This window comes from Equus przewalskii, chromosome 18 (genome assembly GCF_037783145.1).
Source record: "Equus przewalskii isolate Varuska chromosome 18, EquPr2, whole genome shotgun sequence".
NCBI classification, from domain to species: domain Eukaryota; kingdom Metazoa; phylum Chordata; class Mammalia; order Perissodactyla; family Equidae; genus Equus; species Equus przewalskii.
The window spans coordinates 56,427,712-56,447,754 of NC_091848.1; the positions used below are offsets into that span (position 1 = coordinate 56,427,712).

The 20,043-nt window shown below is 39.4% G+C and overlaps 1 protein-coding gene across 1 annotated transcript in view; it reads right to left on the bottom strand.

Annotated features, from left to right (window-relative positions):
- Positions 1–20,043, bottom strand: part of ADGRG7 (adhesion G protein-coupled receptor G7) — a 58,440-nt gene that overhangs the window by 24,175 nt on the left and 14,222 nt on the right. Inside the window, exons 2-10 of the mRNA XM_070582882.1 lie at positions 16,158–16,271; positions 15,064–15,168; positions 13,750–13,862; positions 11,613–11,762; positions 10,216–10,313; positions 5,054–5,184; positions 4,831–4,938; positions 1,046–1,209; positions 510–665 (exon numbers count right to left, since the gene is read on the bottom strand). Of these exons, the coding sequence (XP_070438983.1) occupies positions 510–665; positions 1,046–1,209; positions 4,831–4,938; positions 5,054–5,184; positions 10,216–10,313; positions 11,613–11,762; positions 13,750–13,862; positions 15,064–15,168; positions 16,158–16,271 (1,139 nt within the window). The remainder of the gene's footprint in view (positions 1–509; positions 666–1,045; positions 1,210–4,830; positions 4,939–5,053; positions 5,185–10,215; positions 10,314–11,612; positions 11,763–13,749; positions 13,863–15,063; positions 15,169–16,157; positions 16,272–20,043) is intronic.

A 20,043-nucleotide genomic window follows, 5' to 3' on the forward strand; every position in this document is an offset into this window, starting at 1 on the left:
CATAGAGGAACTATCGGACGATTCGGATGAACTCAGAAACTTTTCCTCCTATATCTTCCAGCATAAACTTAGTAACTCAGATGATTACAAGGGAAAAAGCTTTGGGTAACTGATTTAAATTGCCCACCCACAGCTAAGTATGTACTGAACCTGTCCCCAACACACAGCTGGACAGCCGTAAGTCTGGCTACAACAACTCCATGCTTCAGAACATGCAAGTTCGTTGGGTAGAGTCTGTCAGCAGCTCTTTTTGCACATGGGCTCCCTTCTCATTATTAAATGCACAGTGCTGGACTCGTCTATCCTGAGACCATGTTACAAAGAACTCTAATCTACTTGCCTTTACCAGCGCTTCCTTTTTAGTACTCACCCCATTCCTTGTTTTTCCATTTAATCTGGGTTGAGTATCAACGTAAACAAAACCCCAAAGTTATCTCAAATTAGCACATACTCGAATTGTGTATAGGGAAAATTCTTGTCTGGAAAAAGATTCCTATGTACATCCTTACCATTAATACAGCGAAACTCGTTGTATGGTTGCAGTGGCAGCCCAGGAATCCATCAAGGCCTTCTTCTTTGTGACAGCCATATGTATCCCAATCCTTCTTTGAAAGATTCCAATAGACACAGGCATAGGAATGGAGTTGGAATCCTTGTTGGTTGTTCTGCAAATTGATAAGACAATTGCAACTGATTTTTTAAAATGCTTAGTTGGGTAGAAAAACTCAAATAGGGTAAGATAAGCATGTGAGAAATCAATTAGATAGGTCCTAATCACAGCATCTTCATTACAGATTAGGGAGAAGAAAAAGGATATAAAATTCAAATTAGTTTATTCTGCGTTTAGCTAGCCTGACAAAAAAATATGGAAGGGGTAAGGTTGATATGAATACTTTCAAAGAATCTTTCAAAGAGTTTTTTTTGTGAATTTCTTTTGCCCAAACAATCCGTTTTTTGTAAACTATCTGGTTTTTTCTAAAACTGTTACCGCATTTGTAATTAACAATGGGCTGAAGTTTTTCTTTCCGTTAATGGGAAAACTCACCTTTGGATTAAAGACCATTGTAACAGAACTACTCTGATCTTCCTTATTTGCGTCAATCGTGCTTGAGACAATTTTTTGACTAAAATTTGATGTTGTTGTAAAAGTTTTTGATTGGAAAAGCTTGCTATTTTGATACACTACAAAGCCACATGACTTGGCATTACCTGTGAGGGAAAAAAAGACACTGAAATTAATAAGTGAACTCCAGGGTAATCAAGAAACGAAGCCCCACGTCCCTGTTGACCTGCACAGCTGCTTCAGATGTGAGTAAAGTGCATTCAGTTAAAATGGTTTGCTGACTGAACCTCTACTTAATTGCAATATGTAATTAACATATGTAATCTGTGGTTGGCCATTCCACCCACATTAATTTTCTTCCTGAAGTTCAGATTCCTTACCTTCTAAATGGGAGCAACAATTCCTGTCTAATCCACCGCAAGGGGATATTGCGAGGATCTCACGTATGAAGTGAACATCTTGCTTTCTATGCAGTGAGACAGGGTGGACACCACACGCAAGTAGCCCAAGCCCGTGCTGCTTCCCCCACTGCTAAGACATTGGACAGGAAACAGCAAAGGGCCACTATCAGGACGGCTGCGCCTAGAGAAGTGCTCTGTGAAGTCCGTCTGCTGTTCAAAGGGACTGAGTAGGGACCAGTCTGTTACATCACAGAGCCAGGAGTTCAGATTGTGCATGTCAGGGACTCTTTCAATGGAGCCAGAGACTTCCCATCATCTCTTGAACCATTGATCTCTGCTACTTCATGACAATCACAGGCTTTTCCAAGGGCTGGAAAACTATGGTAACACATTTCTTCAGGACATTAGAAAAAGTGGTCAGCTGTTCCTGAGAGGTCCCAGAGGAGCATGGACACAGCAGAGGGTTTTGCAGTGAGGCTGGCCACGGCAGCAATCAAACAGACCCACCTGAGGAATGTCTCCTAACACTTTATACAACTATTGCCTATACTTAAAATAACAGAAGCAACAACAATAAGTATACACTTTAACTGAATTAATTCCCTAAACTCTGCTGCCTTTCACATGTGATGTAAAGAAAACTAGAACAGTGGCAGTGAGACCAGCCTATTCAGTCATAAGATTCGAAAGATAGGCAGGGGAGGCCCTGACAGCTCCCAGGCTGTCCTCCACCGCCGGCCACGCAGCTCTGGCCTCTACCTGGAAATGTAGATGCTGGTTTCTGGAGTTTTCATGGCACATTGACCTTGCCATATTGTTCCTCCTGGACACTGGATGACAAAGTTAACCCTCAGAATGCAGTAAGGCTTCTTTTTATTCTTATTATTTTAATAAAAGAATGACATGCTTGATGTAAACTTCAAATGCACGGAAGTATATAGTCTTAAAAAAAAAATGAAAGTTCCTGCTCACCCCTCTCCTTATTCCTACAGTATTTTGGTCATTTATTAGAAAATTATCCTTTAATCTAGATTTTCAGATTCACTAGAAAAAGTTACATTTACCATTATCTTGTAATTTTTAAAAATCTCCATATTTCTAGATATAACTCCTTGGTGTCTCTTTATTTATATTCTCACTCTCTTTTCTTGATCAAATTTGTCAGAAGCTTCCATATTTCATAAGCCCTTTCATGGAATCAATTTTTCTTTTTGTTGATCAAGTCTAGGATTTGTTAATTTCTATTTTTTATTAATTTCTACCCTTATATTTATTAATTCCTTCCTTCCAGCTTTTTTACATTTATCTTCTTTTTATGCTTCTTTAGCAGAATGCTTAGTTTATTTTTTTAACAGTTTCTTTTATTTTCTCATAAATTTATTAAAGGATATACATTTTCCTTTATATACTTCTTTGCAACCATCCCATAGGTTTTGATCTGTTCTCATTGCCATTAATTTTCAACTAATTAATAATCTACACTTTAATTTCCTTTTTAATGATGGTGTTTTAAAATTTCGAATTGGATGAAACTTTGGCTATTCTTTTGTGGTACATTTCTAGTTTTAGTGCATTGTGGTCAGGAACTCTGTGTAAGTCCTATTTTACAAAATGTGTAAGCTTTTCTATGTGGCCTAATAAGTGGTCAGTTTTTGAAGCACTCCATGAATATTTGAAATGAATTTTTATTATCTGTTTTCTGTCTACAAACAAAATTACACACACAGACGTATATAAAGGTCAAGTTTATTAGCTATCTTTTGTCTACCTGGTCTTCAGTTTCTGGGAGAGTTGTACTGCACTAAAGTCTCTCCCTATAATAGTGGTTTGGTCAATGTGCCCTGCATTTCCTATAATTTTTGCTTATACATTTCAATGATGTCTTTTCAGGGGAAGAAAGAATTAAAATGTAGATAATTTTGGAGGCTTTTTAAAAATTAATATAAAAATTTGTCCCTTTCAGTCCAATCTGAGTTTTTGTCTCTAGACAGTGTGTTTTTTTTTAACTCATTTGACAATATTGATAGTTTATATGGAACAAAAAATTAGATCCCTACCTTTCACCAAATACAAACACAATTTCTAGGTGCTCTGAAGACCAAAATGTAAGCACAAACACTAAAAACACTCAGAAGAAAACAGAGGCAACTATCATTGTGAGTTTAGCGTAGTGAAGGATTTCTTTTAAAAACTATCAATTATAGAGGAAAACATGGATACATTGGACACATTATAAATTAAAATTTGAGTATGACAAAGGACATAAAAAAACAAGCAAAAGATAGCTATAGACTGGAGGGAAGATATTTGTAACTTATATCATCAATAGAGTTAGTTAACCAATTGGAATTAGATAACCAATTTGAGTTATGAATTTAGTCTTTCTAAAATATGTACTTCCTAGCATTGGATTTTTTCTTTGGGGAGAGAGTAAAATTAAATGTGCATGTTTAATTTGCTTATTATTGTCAAATTAATCAACCAATTTTTTTTTCCCCCTGAGGAAGATTCACACTGAGCAGACATCTGTTGCCAATCTTCCTCTTTTTCCTGAGGAAGATTCGCCCTGAGCTAACATCTGTTGCCAGTCTTCCTCTTTTTGCTGAGGAAGATTCGCCCTGAGCTAACGTCTGTTGCCAGTCTTCCTCTTTTTGTATGTGAGCTGCCACCACAGCGTGGCCACTGACAGATGAGTGACGTAGGTCCAGGCCCGGGAGCTGAACCCAGGCCACCGAAGAAGAGCACGCCACACTTAACCACTACGCCACAGGGCTGGCCCACAGTCAATTTTTTTCAAACTTTGAGAAGTGCAAACATTTCAAGTTAGACATAAGCATTTCTAAAGGGCCACATAGAAAAGTTTGTACATTTTGTAAAATGGGGAGCCCACAGTGGGCACCATATTGGTAGAGTTAACTGAAAATTGGTACTCTTAGATGATGATGGTACGCCTGTGCCAATTACATAAAGTAGCCCAAGGATGGGTCTATAGGATGAATCCAGGCCTGTGCATGCCATGCTGCTAGTAAATATGCCAGAGCTTGTGACTGGATATTTTTTTAACGTATTTTTAAATGTAAAATTGAACTGCATTCACTAGATTTTTGTTAGGAAAAGATTGGTGTCCACAGCCAGAGCATTTCAATACTGCTATCCTCCAAAGGGTATTTGAAAAGAAAGAAAAATCATCTCTATGACGTACAATGGTAGAATTGAGATTACCATAATCTGTCAGAGCTCAAAAACACTCAAACCCAAACTGTTCAGCATGAAACTAAGTAAACATTATTTCTCGCTCAGTGGATTTTCAGTTGGTAAGTCCACGAATGTGAGGCATTTTGTAGCACGATGCAGTTTGAGACCTACTCGCTGAGGTGTTGAGGAAGACCTGCAGTTCAGTCTGCTCGTCCGCATTAAGTCCGTCCGCGCTTGTACTTATCGATGTGGAACCAGAAATGAGAGATTCGCTTGCTCCTATGAGAAGGAAAAAAGTAGAATTTAAAAGTCTACATTTTTGTGAATAGAGATTATTCATAGTTGGTAGCAGAATGCTCTTTGCTATTACAAGCACACGACACAAACAGCTCACCTTTCTGTACAGTGAAGAGAACGCCTGTGGAGCCCTCTGAGGGGATGTCACCAGACTGTATTGCTATATTAGGTTTCACCACTGGCTCGCTGCCCAAAGACAAGGAATAAGTCTCTATTTGTTCAATAAGCCTACAGAGAATAAAACATAATGACATCATATCCTGGAGATTCATCATAAAATCAGGGATGTGTGTTCGCTCCCACATTCCCGCAGAAAGGCATGAACAGAGCTCATGTAATCACAACAACGTTGGCACAGTGGCCTAAAAACGGTTGGGTTTTCTTCCCAGACTCCTGCTTTGTTACATACACTTTTTAAAAAGCTCTGATGGACTGTTCCCACTGAAGGAAACCTTGGACATAGATGCCAGAAAGCTGGAACTCAAGAATGACAGATTTCCCAATAGCAATCATCTTCATTACACTGGTCTTCACATAGAAGGATGGTGTTGCCATCCACTATTGGCCAGGCACGTGATTCTTGTTTCTCCAGTGGTGAGAATCAATTTCCACTTATTCAACTTCCTCCTCTCATCCAAACTCCTTGGAGTCCAAAGCATCCCCTATAAGTTGATTCTGAGGACACCGTTATATGGAACTAAAGAAGAGCAGAGCTCTGAGCTCATTGCCTTAGCTATGAACTAAACACTGCAGGTTTTCACAATGTTCTTTTCTACTTTGGATAAGTTCAAAGATAGATTAGATGGAAGGTGGGAGGGAGTAGGGGGAACCTGTCAATTTGGTGTTCTTCAAAGAAAAGTCATAAGACCTTTTCTTTTTCTTGTTTCCTATAAGAAATATTTGCACTAATTCAGTACCTGACGAAACAAAATCCCTGTATTTAAGATAACTGGTTCTATCCAGTTTTCCCAGAAATGAAAGAATTTCATTAAAATACAATTTTTCTGTATTCTAAATTCTTATTTCTGCCACTAAAATATCTTTTTCCTTTCTCAAGTGAGATAGGAAAGAGAGATAAATTTTTAAATATTTAAAGATTGCTTTATAAAGAGTTTGTGATAATCATGCATATGGAAACATTCAAGTTGGCTTCTTTGTATCAAAACTTTTCCTTTTATAACACCATTTTCTGCAATTTTCAGCACTTCACACTAGGTATTTCCCAGTTCGTGAATAATAGTCATACTGCAGAGCTGCTTTCAACAGGAGGAATACCTAAAACAACTCCAGTCTGCCAAGAACACAATTCACACATTTACTCAACCAACAATACCTGTCGAGCACCTACCAAGAGGTCAGTGCCCTGTGAGACGCTGGGGACGCTAAGAGGAAAGAGAAGGATGTGCTAGATACATGGGGGTGTTTGCTGTAACCAAAACCACTTTCAAAGGGTAGCTCTAGCCATAGCCACTTCTAGGACCGTTTTTCCTTCCATATGATTCTTCCCTCTTCTTGCCATAACTGATGGATGAGAGCTGGGTGCCTGCCTCAGAGCACCCAGTCTGGATGCTGGCCATCAACCTGGTACGAATGACTAGAAGAAGCAGTCAGATTCTTTCACTCAGAAACTTTCCATCTAATGTAGCAGTTATCAGGAAAGTCATGGTTTAGAGAGGACGAGAGAGGTCACATGTCATTGCAAGGACAAATACAAATTAAAAATAAGAGGCCTAATTCTTCCTGTTGAAAATAAGGGGAAAAATTTCTCTTCCTTCCTTTTTCTTTGGACATTTACTTTAGAAAACTGGTAAATACTTTCTCCTCTCTCTGAAATGTAAATAAACCCTTCTGAAGACTAGATTGGCATTTTGTCAGTTTTATGACCTAGGAATGTCTTTCTCAGGGACAGGGGAGCCGTTTCTTTGAAATGCTAACATCAAGGGAGCTAGTGCCCCTATCTCCCAGTGTTTAGGAGCCTAAAAACAATGGGTGGGCACCTTGTTCCAAGTTGCAAAAGTGTCTTCTGTCATAAAAATATGAAAAGTTTGTTTTTCCTCTGCATAAAGTCAATTAGCTAACACAAATGGTCACCTCACTTGCTAGATAAACTTAGGATGAACCAGGTGTAACAAACAGTGCTGTCAAGTTCTCTTAATTGAGGACTAGCTATTGTTTGTCTGAAAACATGTCTGTAATGGGTTCTATCTGCTTGTCTACATGCAGAGGTGAAGTTCCTTTCTGTCTTCACACTCTCTCATGTGTTTGCCTATGATGCACCTCACATTCTGCTTTAATGCTCACTCAGTAATAAAAGTGTTTTCTTTCTCTGCTACCTTTGTAGAGAGCATTTCCGGGATGGCAGAAGATTTTGTTTTTAATTATATTTCCTCAACATCATAAACAGGGTTAAATTATGAGAGAGCAGAAACTAGAAGATGTTTTTTGAGTCATAATTATGAAGACACTGGTGTTTGTTTCAAGACTTAATATGTGTAAGTCAGGCATTGTGCTATGACTCCTTACATCATCTCATTTGACCCTCACAAGGATCCTACTGAAGTGAGCCCCCAAATGACTCCCATATGACATTGAAGAATCTGAGGCTCTTCAGAGAGCAATGAAATAATTTGGCCAAAATCATGTAGCTACTAAACAGCAACACTAAAATTTGAACTCAGGACTGTGACTCCAAAGGCTGTGGCCACACCCATTGTATCATCCCAGAGGCAAGACCCACAGACTCCTCTATGGAGACCTTAAAAGTCGCCCTGGCTGCCCTGCCATCCCCCTGTTCCAGAGTCCACAGCACCCAGCTGTACGACGATCTTGTTCTTAGGTTCCCATGACAGTCCATATGCCACTTTACAATAAGCCTCCATTTGGTCAAGATAACTTAAGTGAGTGTCTTGTAACCAAAGAGGGCTGGCTGGAACAGAAATGTGAAGTGGAAAGGTACAAGGTGTTCAGTATCAGGGAAGCAGTTTTGCATCCCCAAACTTAGGTAAACAGGGCCAATTATGGGCTTGAATGTGGCAGCAAAGTTTCAAGGTTATGGATCAGTCTTTACGGCAAGTGTTCAAAATGGAGACCTGAGGTCTCAGATTGATTGATTGTGGTAGGGTGCCCTTACCAGCAGAGGCGCTGCCCCAGCTCCTGCCTCCTCCCAGCTTAGAAAAAGAGAATCCCCAGACAGACGCTGGAGAACTTCACTTGACAACTCAGGATGCCTGAAGCTGGTGTGGGTTCTTTCCCCTGTCACTCCCCTCCGATTCAGTCTTACCAGGTCCACTTCTCCCCAGAGGCATGTAAGGGGAGTTCAGGTGCTTCAGAAGCAAAGAGGAAACTGAATGAAACGGGGAGAAGTCAAAGGGAGATGGACCACCAGGACGTGGTACCCTCCGCAGACCATGCTCCAGGCCTGGGCACAGGGGACGGAGTTTGGAAAGCAAGAGTTGCCCTGAGCAGCAATTACTTTCCTTCCCTGGGGAGAGAGGAGAGTGAGAGATAACCTCCATTGGCAATGCATCCAGAGTGTGCTCCTGAGGAGAGCGAAGGGGTTGGTGACCTGAGCTTGGGGCTGGAAGCAGGGACGAAGGCCTCATCTAAGTGAATGAAGGAGCTGAGTCCACAAGGGCTAATGCAAAAGATAACATGGGAGAGGGCAAACCGATGGACTGTGACTAGAAAAGCGAGTAGACTAGAAATTCAGAGTGGGAGGAAGGAGGGAGTGAGTGTGGCTGTATCATTTCATATTTCAGTGTGTTCTATATTTTAAACTTTTGTTTATCCTCTACCCTCCTCTCTTGAAGCCATTTGGATAGTACACATAAGTCACATAGAATTGTTTTCTTCTCCATGTCTTAAGCCAGTAAAATTCATAACTGTTTATTATTAGGACTGTATTCTTATCTGCCTCATGGCCTGTGACTTTCTCAGCCAAATCCCGTAACTTCTTCTTCCTCAGCTTCCTTATCAAAAGCGTCAGCTCGTCTCCTTTCCCTCTAAGCAACACTGCAGACCCAGAGCCTCTGCTCTGACAGGAGCCCAGAAGCTCTGGCTCTCCGTCTCATTTTAACTGAGCACATACTCTGGACGCCATCTCCCTATCCAACTTCAAGAACAATGGGAGTATCCATGCTGCCGGTGGGAAGGGCCCAGACTCCTGTGGAAATTCAAAGTCAGAAAATACACCAGTTTGATTGTTCACACAACATCTACCACTGTCTCTCAGAATTATAATCTTTTGAACGTTCTCTCTCTTTCATACTTTAAAGACTCAACACTAAATAGGGACTGGTTGTAATAATTAGAAAACTGAGAACTACTTCTAAGAATTTCTCCTAAGGAAATAACAGGTCATGCAAACAAAGAATGCTGATTGCTCAGAATATTAAAAGACTTGAAGCAATCTAAATGTCTAGTAGCAGAGAATTGCTTAAATAAAAGTTCACTTATATTATGCAGTAATCTAAAATTTATGATGTATGTGTATATACATCTTATATAAAAAGATGTGTATAAGGTATTAAGTGACAAAAACAAGTCATAAGTCAATAGAGTATGTAATATTATACACACACACATACAAACAGAGAAAAAAAGGAAGAATGTATACCAACAGGTTAACAACTTAAATTTTAAAAGAGTTAAGAAAACCGTATATAAGATTAAAACACAGTGAATCCCAGTGAGGGACCTCTATGAATAAAGTATATGAGTTTTAGTATAAATATACAACCAAAAGTAAGCCAAAACATAGGAGTCAACAAGAGAGAGAGCAGGTAGAGTGGATCTGTTTTATTTTTTTTTTCAGCGTAGCCTCAGGAAAGCTAAAGAAAGCTAAAGAAAGCTTAATCAGAATACTCCAGGATATTTGTGATGGCTGGGTTGTGGGTGGGGCACTAGCACTGAACCGCGCAGGGTTCTGCTGTCACTTGCAGCTCTGTGCATTGAGAAAGGAGTTGGAAAAGCTCCTGCTGTCCATGCAGGTTGCCCTGGGGCATGCCAAACTAAGGCTAGGAAAACACGTTCTACTGTGAATCATTCCGTCTCTTTCTCCCAGGCCATGGCCCCGCCTGGAACTGGGAGCTAACAAACACCTCTCCACCTAGTAACTGAGGATCTGGTGGGAAGCATTCCAGAGGAATCAGCCAGTTTAGTGCACCCATGAGAAAAATAAAGACAACTCTGTTAATGCTTTAACCTCAGAAGTAAACAGCCCTTTGTCAGATTTTCTTTCCAAATTGAAATGGTGCTTACGTTTCAAAGGCAGCATCATCAGTAGCAGCAGCTTCCTGAAAAATATCTTCACTGGCATCTAGAAGTTGACTCACTGTTGTTACAGCAACTAGTTTTGCCTGCCAGGAAGAAGGCACAGTTGTCATAGAGGACGCATATCATCCATCATCATCATCGTCCTTATCATGAATTATGATGCTATCGAGTGGTACCATTGGTATCGTAACCTAAGGGCAAGTCTTTTTCAAAATTAAAGCCTTAGTTTTTGGTCTACATAAGATGCAGAGAGAATAAATGTAAGGCACAGAGAAAATATAAATTGAGGTAGTCCATGGGGAGGCTTAGGTCTCTGAATTTGATCTCATAGCAAGGTCTGTCACAGCCTCCACCCCCATCACCAAGAACACAAAAGCAGATGCCTGGATACGAAAGCAGAGAGAAAATAAGAAGGGTGCAGGTCTCAAAACATTACAGCCCACAATATTTAGCAGAATTTATTAGTTATACTTAGTATAACCATTACACTTAGTAACTATTAGACTTAGTACAATTATTTCTAGATTTCTTACAATTAAAAACTCGAGAGTCCATCAGAGAGGATCTCTTGGCATTTGATTTCTAACTGCCCTCTTTGGGGGTATTGATACCCTTCAGCCTTTATTGGTTAATCCTTCATGAATTTTACATTTGGTGGTCATTATTTTTCTCTTTAATGTCCATTTTTATTAACTTGTGGTTTTAATCTCACTTACTTTCCAAAGAACCTAGAGTAACATCAAATAATTTTTTGAAATAAGATATTTAAAGGGAATGGAAGAAAGGAGTAGATATTTTCAGGCCATGCTGATTCAGCTGGTAGACACTGGGTCAGTCCCTATTGGTTTATAGCTCTGCTTGACCAGTACCCAAGCTGTACCAACTGGTAAACATTGCTTATAGTTCTTGTTTTCAGGTACCAGAGTTTAGCAGTTTATGATATCAGAAACGTAAACTAGGCTTAAAGTTTTTGGAAAACTAAAACCAAAATGCAAGTACACTTAGCAGAAAGTGATCACAGTTTAATAACAGCATGCCCCAAAGTGAGTTCTTCGAACTCAGGTTACTTGGGAGTGAATAAGGGATGCTGAGGTCAAATGCAGTTGGTAAATATATTAATAAAGTAAAATAGACTTGTTCATTCCAGGACTTTCCAGAAAATTTAACATGAAAATGATCATGTGACTATCTCGAAAGAGAAGATTTGGGCAAGGAGACTTTTTTTATTTCTTTGAGAATCTCTCAGAAAGAGTGCTGTGCATGATTTGAAGCGACCTGAACCACACCCCAGGCATCCCATGGAGAAGCAACGGAGTTTGGGAGGCCTCGCTTCCTTTCTTCCTTTCTTCCCCTCCCCTTTTTAAAAACCTTGTGAGTTTTACCTCAGATGAGTCATTCCTGGATGTGTTGAAGATCTGTCCCAACACTCGAGTAGCAGAAGTGATGTTCTCAGGAGTTAATTTACTGGCATTAGATGTTAAAATCTGGACTTCCATAGAGATATTCGAGAACGGTATTGAGGTATTGCCTATCTGTTAAAAAAAAAAAAACAAACCCTAAACTTTATACAACTATATCCAAGCAATTTGCAGGCAACTGCTGGTGAATACGCTGGAATTTAGCTGAGCCTCCGTCTCCTGAAGCTCAGATCCTCTCCATTTGTCGTGTTTGTTTCTTTCCTTGCATGCAGGACAAAGCACATGCGGGCCCGCAGTTTTCCTAGGCTTCTCTATCTGCTGGGATTGGCTGACTGTAGCAGGCTGCTTTAGCTAGATCCCTGCTGCTCAAAGTGCGATTCATCGACCAGTGTTGGCTCACTGTTTGTTACAGGACCCATAGGAAGACAGCACAGAAACTGAGAGGACGTGGTCAGAAAATTACATAACAATTCTATGCTGTTGAATCTAATCATTCAAAAAAGTAGTTTTGTATTTTACGTATCTTTTTCATTTCACTTTTCTAATAATTCATTTTTATTGTATTTTACAAAATTATTGCTCTGCATTGGATTGGAAATTCTCAAAACTGGCTTTTCAGCACAGATCATTTGGGAAGCACTGATCTGGACAGCCTCTCCAGGGACCACTTGGCCCCTGGGCTCTGTGCTGTGTGGCTAAACGTTAGTTCACATCGTCTTTAGTGGAGCCAGGTGTCAGCGTGTATGTGTGCGCGTGTGCGTGTGTGGCTTGGTTTTTCACTAGATGGCAGCATCATTTCAAAAATCAAACCAGATCACAGGCTCTTCAGGGAAGAGTCAGAAGCAATACCCATCAGCAGACAGAAACAATGCTCTCGTTCAATAGCCAGGTCCCTGCTATGTGCTGGGCGCTGCACTAGATGTTTCGCAGGAGTTACCACGTTCCATCTGCAAAACCACATTGTGCGTTGAGCATCCTCATGTCTAGTTAAAGTCTTGGGGAGGATAAGGAGCTCGCTCAAAGTTCACGCAGCTGGGAAGTGGCTGAGCTGAGAGTCAAACCCTGGCTTGTCAGACTCCAGAACATGAACTCTTTCCTGCAATCTGTGTTGGTTGGCACAACCAAGGTGGTTGGCAGCCACCTCCACACCCCACTACATCCCCGTTCCCACCCCCACCCCGGCCCATCTATGATTAGGGAGCCAGTGTGGCACAGTGTGGACTTTACAACCAGGAGCAGCTCCATCACTTTCTGGCTGTGATTCACTGAGCAAAATACTGCACCTCTCAGACCCACAGATTCTTCATCTATAAAGCGGTACATTAACACCTATCTACATAGTTGTTATAAGAATTAAATATGATAAAATAATGTATGTATAATGGTCAGCACAGTATTTGACATCAGTAAGTGCTCAATAATTAGGAAGTGTTATTAGCTATAATTATCTATAATATGGGAATAGTATCTAACTCACAAAGATTCTATTAGGATTAAATGAGATAAAATATGGAACATGTCCAGCACCTAGAAAGACCACGAAAAGATATTTCCTCTTCCTCCTCATGCTTGGCCTCAGGTGTTAGGAATTCCATGTATTTGCATTTGGATATATCCCTAGTCAAACTAATTTAATCTGCATGAGAAACTATCTAGTCAGATGCATTTCGTATTTCACCTGCTCATGGATACAGCCCTGAGACCAGCGTCAGGTTCTGGAGTTTCCTATTTCAAAAGGTCTTCGGTCATAGCTTTTTTTCTTTATTCTGATACTGTAGACCACCAAAACTTTCTTTTTGGTCTCATATGTCAGGGATGTATTTTCACTCAAAACTTCACTGGTCTAAAAGAATGAGGCCATCTAAAATGAGCTGTAGGTTATCATTCACTGAAATTTGCCAAACAAACATGTCCAACTGTCCTATTTCACAAACAGATGTCAACTTAAAAAAATAAGAATGATTTTAGTCACTAGTTTTGGTTTTTTCTAATTTGAGAGTTTTAAAAAGCATTAATTTGACCATGAGGTGTCTGAAGAACAGAGACATCACGCAGAGTCTGAACTTTTCCAGCTGTCCATCTCATGGACCCCATGGCATACCTGCTGTTCCAGGGTTTCCAGATTTTCATTGCAATTTCCTATTGTCACATTTTGTAATTCTATCTCTCCATTTTCATTAAGGCTGCACAGCCGGGTTGCCATTGGATTGCCCGCTTTATTAAAAAGAAAAAAGAAAAAGGACAGTATTCATAAAGACATCCACAGCAACCTTCTGTTCCTGTACACAGGCCCCTTTGCAATGTCATTTTGCTGCTCTTCCCTCAAGAAGTGTAGCCTATTCCTCTATTTCCTGGGTCTAGTCTGGCCTTGTAACTTGCTTTGACCAACAGAATATGGTAGAAATGACGCTGTGTGAGTTCCAGAACCTAGGCCTCAAGGAGCCTTGAAGCTTCCCCCTTTGCCGTCCTGGAACACTGTTCTGAGACTGTCATATAAGGAAGCAGGTCTGGTCTACTGGAGGATGAGAAGCCATGTCGAGCAGAACTGAGGCCCTCCAGCCAACAGCCAGGACCAATGTCCCAAAGACAGTCCAGCTGCCACAGTCAACCCACAGACTGTGAGAAATTTACATCATTATTGTTTTAAACCACTAAGTTTGGGGTGGTTTGATACACAGCAATGGCAAAGTGAGTCAGACAGCTATTACAAGAATATTTTAGGCAGATATCACTTGTTGTCTTGACATTTGAGTCTGGAATCCAAAAGACCAGCTAACTATTTCCTTCCTTTTAAGTTTGCAAGGAAGATTTTCTTTCCAACAACTACGGACAAAGAAGTCATCAAAATCTTGGATATCATCAGGGAGCATATTAGAAATAGAAAATACTATCTGCTCCTTTATTCTTGGAATGCCTCTAAGCAAGCAAGGTTGTCATGCTTCAAGAAGGGTATGATGAAGCTGGAGAATATTCCAAGGTGGATAACTAAAATGACCAAGGAGTTGAAGGATGTCCAACTGTGGACAGACTTAACTGTGCATCTCTACCTATAAAGATGAAGTCTGAAATAGATATGGTATAAATCTACAGTCTACCTAATTTTTTCAGTTGAGACAAATTATATAACTCAAAGAGCAGATGTTAACCTGATCAAACTCCAGGAGATAGAGTAAGCTGGAAAAATAAACCACTTGAAGAAGGATTAAGACTTCCAACTGATCCATATTAAGGTTTTCAGGAAAAGTAGAATTATGTGAAGTAACACCCTAAATTTTGAACATCAGCATCATGAAAGGGACCAAAACGTTCCTTCATGCCTCTTCCAGGGACCTAATACTGGTTGGAGGGATGATAGGTTTGACCCAGCATAGCAATTTGTATGCCTAACAGAGGAGATGTTTGGAAAAGTACATACCATTTAGAGTGCTGTTGTCACATGTTTGGAAGGAAGGTCCATATCTTCCCACTGAAATTCTGGGAAAAGTAAAACTCTTATAGGTACTATTTTCACAGAAATTAGCTGTAATGGAAAGAAAAAATATTTTTTATCATAAATTATACTTTTTTTTCAAATTTCAAACCAGATAAAAGTCAAAGTACAAAACCTATCCAGTGTAATTTGAAGAGTAATAGAAGGCTTATAGGACTCCCTGGCCTTCCAGGAACTTCATACTTTCTTATCTAGTTAAGTTATTACCATTGGAATAACTATTATGTTAGATAACAGATTCCGGTTAAAATGTGCACCATATATAACTTGGTAGAAGTGGGATGTGATCACTAACACATCAGAAAGGATAGTGTATCAGATTAGTTGAAATCTTGAAAATTACAGCTATAGAGCCTACAGAGGCAAAGGGCATCATGAGGATGTGAGTCAAGGTAGAAAGGCCAAAGTCATGGGCATGTGGGATATTCTGGCTGGTAGGTGAGTAGGAAATGATAGGAGTGAGCTTGTAGGGCTCCAGATCCTAAGCAGGCAACATGAAGTGCACAGCGTGTTGGGAAGCCCACTGAAGATCAAGAAATGGCTTTGAACTTTGATTCTGGGGTACCACTGATTGAAGCCAGACCACTAATTTAACAACATCTCTTCAAGAGAAAGGAAGAAAAGACAAAAACTTCATCTAACCAAGTATATACTTGGTTAGAAAGATGCATCTTGATTTCAAAAACTGTTTTAGAAGTGTGAAATTTGAAATGTGTTAATATGGCATATGACCAATTGAAAGGACCTGAGAAAACCATATCCCCCACTGCCCTTTGGTAGATGCTGCAGCCAGAAGGAAAAGCAACTGTGAGTTTACAGAGAAACTTGATAGTTGGGAAACAGACGAGGCGTACTGAACACACAGGTAAATAGCCCAAGAAGAAAACTCAGCTTTTACTATGGAGCTAACAAACACATCTTACAGCCATCATGATTATGCCCATTGTTACCATAATCATTAACAGAAGCTTCGAGAGTCACCTAAACCTCATACTCTAGTATTATCCCAAGTAACTTACCAACTGTACATCTCAGGCCTTTCCAGTCTTCTGGACAAATGCATCTGCCGTTGTCCCAGGTTCCACCATTCCTGCAGAATGCTATAGGGGTGCTTGATGTGGGGATAGTTGTTCCTAAAGAAACAATAAATTACAGAATAGTGTATGAACTGGCTGATTAGTTTCTCCTTTTGGGTCTGTGGTCTTTAAATTTCTATATGTAAAACCACTACTTTGACTACCATTGCTGAGAAATATTCTTTGTAGTATCATCATCAACAAAGACAACAAATGCACTGAGAATCTACACAAGGTGTACAATGCTCACTAGATGTTATAGGTACCAAAAAACCATATTTGAAATACACAACCCCTTGACCAAAGAGATTAGAATCTACTGAGAGAAACAGGAGATTATATGGATGATTAGGTAGATAGATAGATAGACAGACAGACAGACCAAGTCAACACGAAGATTTGTAAGTGATATAAGAACACAGAAAAGAGATATTGAGGACGGAGGTAACCTATCCAGGGAAGACTTTTCAGAAGAGGTGGTATTTGAATAAGATTGTAAGGTTAAATCTACAAAAGTCAGATGAAAATGGAGGCAGGATACAAAGTGCAAAATCACAAAAACATGAAAAGTTCTAATATGTCTGAGGAACAGGGAAAAGTTTAACATATGAGAAGCACTGGTTCTATGTGGAGCAACAGCAGGGCATAGACTGGACTGCGAAGGGCTTTTTAGACCAGGCCAAGGGGAGTTAATCCTGTGGGAGCCTAGAGAGGTCTTAAAACAAGGGAGTAACGTAATAAGGAATTTTGTTAGGAAGATACCTCAAGCATCATGCAAAGTGACAGAGGCTAGGGGGCAGGAAGACTAGTTAAATGAGGACCTGATCTCAAGCAGTGGCTCTAAGGAAATTAGTTGTCAGTAGATTCAGGAAGCTCGCCTGAGACAGGAGTTTTAGGATTTAGTGACTGATTGTTTTGAGTTGGGGACACTGGGGTCTCTAAATTGGAAGACAGGGTGCATGGTGAACAAATTAAGCTTAAGAATACCAGAGGCAGGTTTCCAGTTCCAATAACGACAGAGTAGTTTGGACCGTATTATCCGTCTCACAGATGAAAATTTTAAGATTTGGACAAATGTAAAAAAATATCTACTCGAGCACATTGGACAGCAGTTAAAAGCAGACAGAAACTGGAGGGGCTATTCCAAATGTATACAGTCTTTCCACTAAGGGCAGTACCCAGTCTATATAGCAGGAGTGGCTGAAACTCCAGCAGAAAGTCAGTCTTAGTGGATTAAGGTATGAAAGGAAACTGCTTGGAGCTACCCACAACAGCCAGAAAGTGAGGGGAGATATCCCAGAACAGAGGGAGCCATATGGAAGGGAGGCTTAAGGTCTGTGTGTAAATTCCCCTCAAATCTGGGGTGAAAAAAAGATTTTAAAAAATTCACAGAGCTCAGGGGCACAGGGGACAAGATAAGCAGTCCAACAGATGTGCAATTGGAGTCCCAGAAAGAGAGAAGGAAGAAGATAGAGAAGATCTGAAGAAATAATGGTTAAATTTTATCAAATTTCGTTCAGAACTTTAACCTATAGATCCAAGAAGCTTAGTAAAGCATAAGCAAAATAAATACAAGGAAAACTGTACTTAGACACATCATGGTCAAATCGCTGAAACTCAGCTATAAGGGGAAAATCCTGAAACAGCCAGCTACCAGGCCTGGCAGTTTGACTGCTGAATGAGGGAAGAAATCGTACCAATCCCATGAAACTCCTTCAGAAAATAGGGAAAGGGAGAAACTTCCCAAACCATTGCTTAACGCCAAGATAACCCTGATACCAACATCTGACAAAAACATTACAAGAAAAGAAAATTATAGACTAGTAAACCTTGTGTTCACAGATGCAAAAATCCTTTAAAAATAGTAGCAGATCAAATTCAGCAATATATAAAACCGACAATACATCATGACCAAGTGAGATTTGCCTCAGGTGTGCAAAGTTGGCTTAACAGTAGAAAATCAATTAATTTAATTCACCATATGACAGAATAAAGGAGGAAGACCGTAGGATCATTTCAATAAGTGCAGGGGGCAAAATGCATCTGAAGTATTTTTTTTTAACTCTCAGCAAACAAGGGATAAAATGGAACTTCTTCAAACTGATAAAAAATCATCTACGAAGAACCTACAATTAACATCATACTTAACAGCGTATTATTGAGTGCTTTCCCCACTAAGATTGATGGAAAAGAGTTTAATATAATTGCTGTAACCACTTTCATTCAACATTGTACTGAAGATGCTAGCCAGTGCTATAGGTAGGCAAGAAAAAGAAATAAAAAGCATAAAGTTAAGAAAGGAGGAAATAGAACTATCTTTTGTTGCAGATGACATCATTAAATACATTGAAAATCCTAAGATGTCTCAACAAAAACGCTACTAGAATTAATAAGTGAATTTAGCAAGGTTGCATGATACAAAATAGATACACAAAATCAAATTTCTTTTCACATATTAGCCGCAAATAACTGGAAAATAAAATTATAAAATCATTTCCATTTAAATTATCCTAAGAATCATAAACTTGGAGCTGGCCTGGTGGAGGAGCAGTTAAGTTTGCACGTTCTGCTTCTGCGGCCCAGTGTTCACTGGTTCAGATCCTGGGTGTGGACCTACGCACTGCTTGTCAAGCCATGCTGTAGCAGGTGTCCCACAGATAAAGTAGAGGAAGATGGGCACAGATGTTAGCTCAGGGCCCGTCTTCCTCAGCAAAAAGAGGAGGATTGGTGGTAGATGTTAGCACAGGGCTAATCTTCATCAAAAGAAAAAAAGAATCATAAAATTTTTGGAAATAAATTTAACAAAATTTATGTGCAAGACCTCATTATTGAGAGAAATTTTTAAAAGATCTAAATAAAAGTGAGGTATAGACTATGTATGTATGGAAGACTCAAAGTTGCTAAGGTGTTGATTTTCCCCAAATTGATACAGCCAAAACTCCAAAAACAGAAGATCTTTTTTGTAGAAATTGACAAATTGATTTTAAAAGTTTATGGAAATATAAAAGATTGGAAAAGTCAAAACAAACTTTTAAAAGAAGAGCAGAGTTGGATGACACATTACTAACTTGATGACTTACTGTAGAGCCTTGCAATCAAGACAGTGTGGTATCAGCATGCAGACAGACACACCAATGCCACAGAATAAAGAGTTTAGAAATGGACAAAACATATCAAGTCAGTTGATTTTTTTTAAAATGCCAATGCCATTCAACTGGAAAAGGGAAGATTTTTCAACAAATGATACTAGGCTAACTGGGTAAACACACCACACTCAAGACTCAAGTCAAGATGGACCACAGACTTAAAAGCAAACATTGTCAAGTTTCTCTAAGAAAACATAGGAGAATATCTTTGCAACTTTGGGAAAGACAAAGATTTTTTTCAAAGAGGACACAAACAACACTAAACGTAAAAGAAACAATTGATAATTTGGATTTAATCAAAACTAAAAACTACTGCTCATCAAAAGGCAATGTTAGGAAAGTAAAAACGGAAGCCATAGACTGGGAGAAAATATTTGCAATACATTTCTGACAAGGGACGTGTTTCCATAAGTGTAAATAGAATTGTAAATCGAATTGTAGATTAGAATTGTAATTTATACATTGCAAAGAATACACATTACTAATAAGAATGCAAACAATCCACTTTTTAAATGGGCAAAAGACTTGATAGACACTTCATAAAAGAAGATACATGGATGGGCACTAAGCACATGAAAATGCTCAGCACCTTAGTCATCAGAGAAATGTAAATCAAAACCACAGTGAAATATTTTATACTCTACTGGAATGACTGAAACTTATAAAACTGATGATGAAAACAT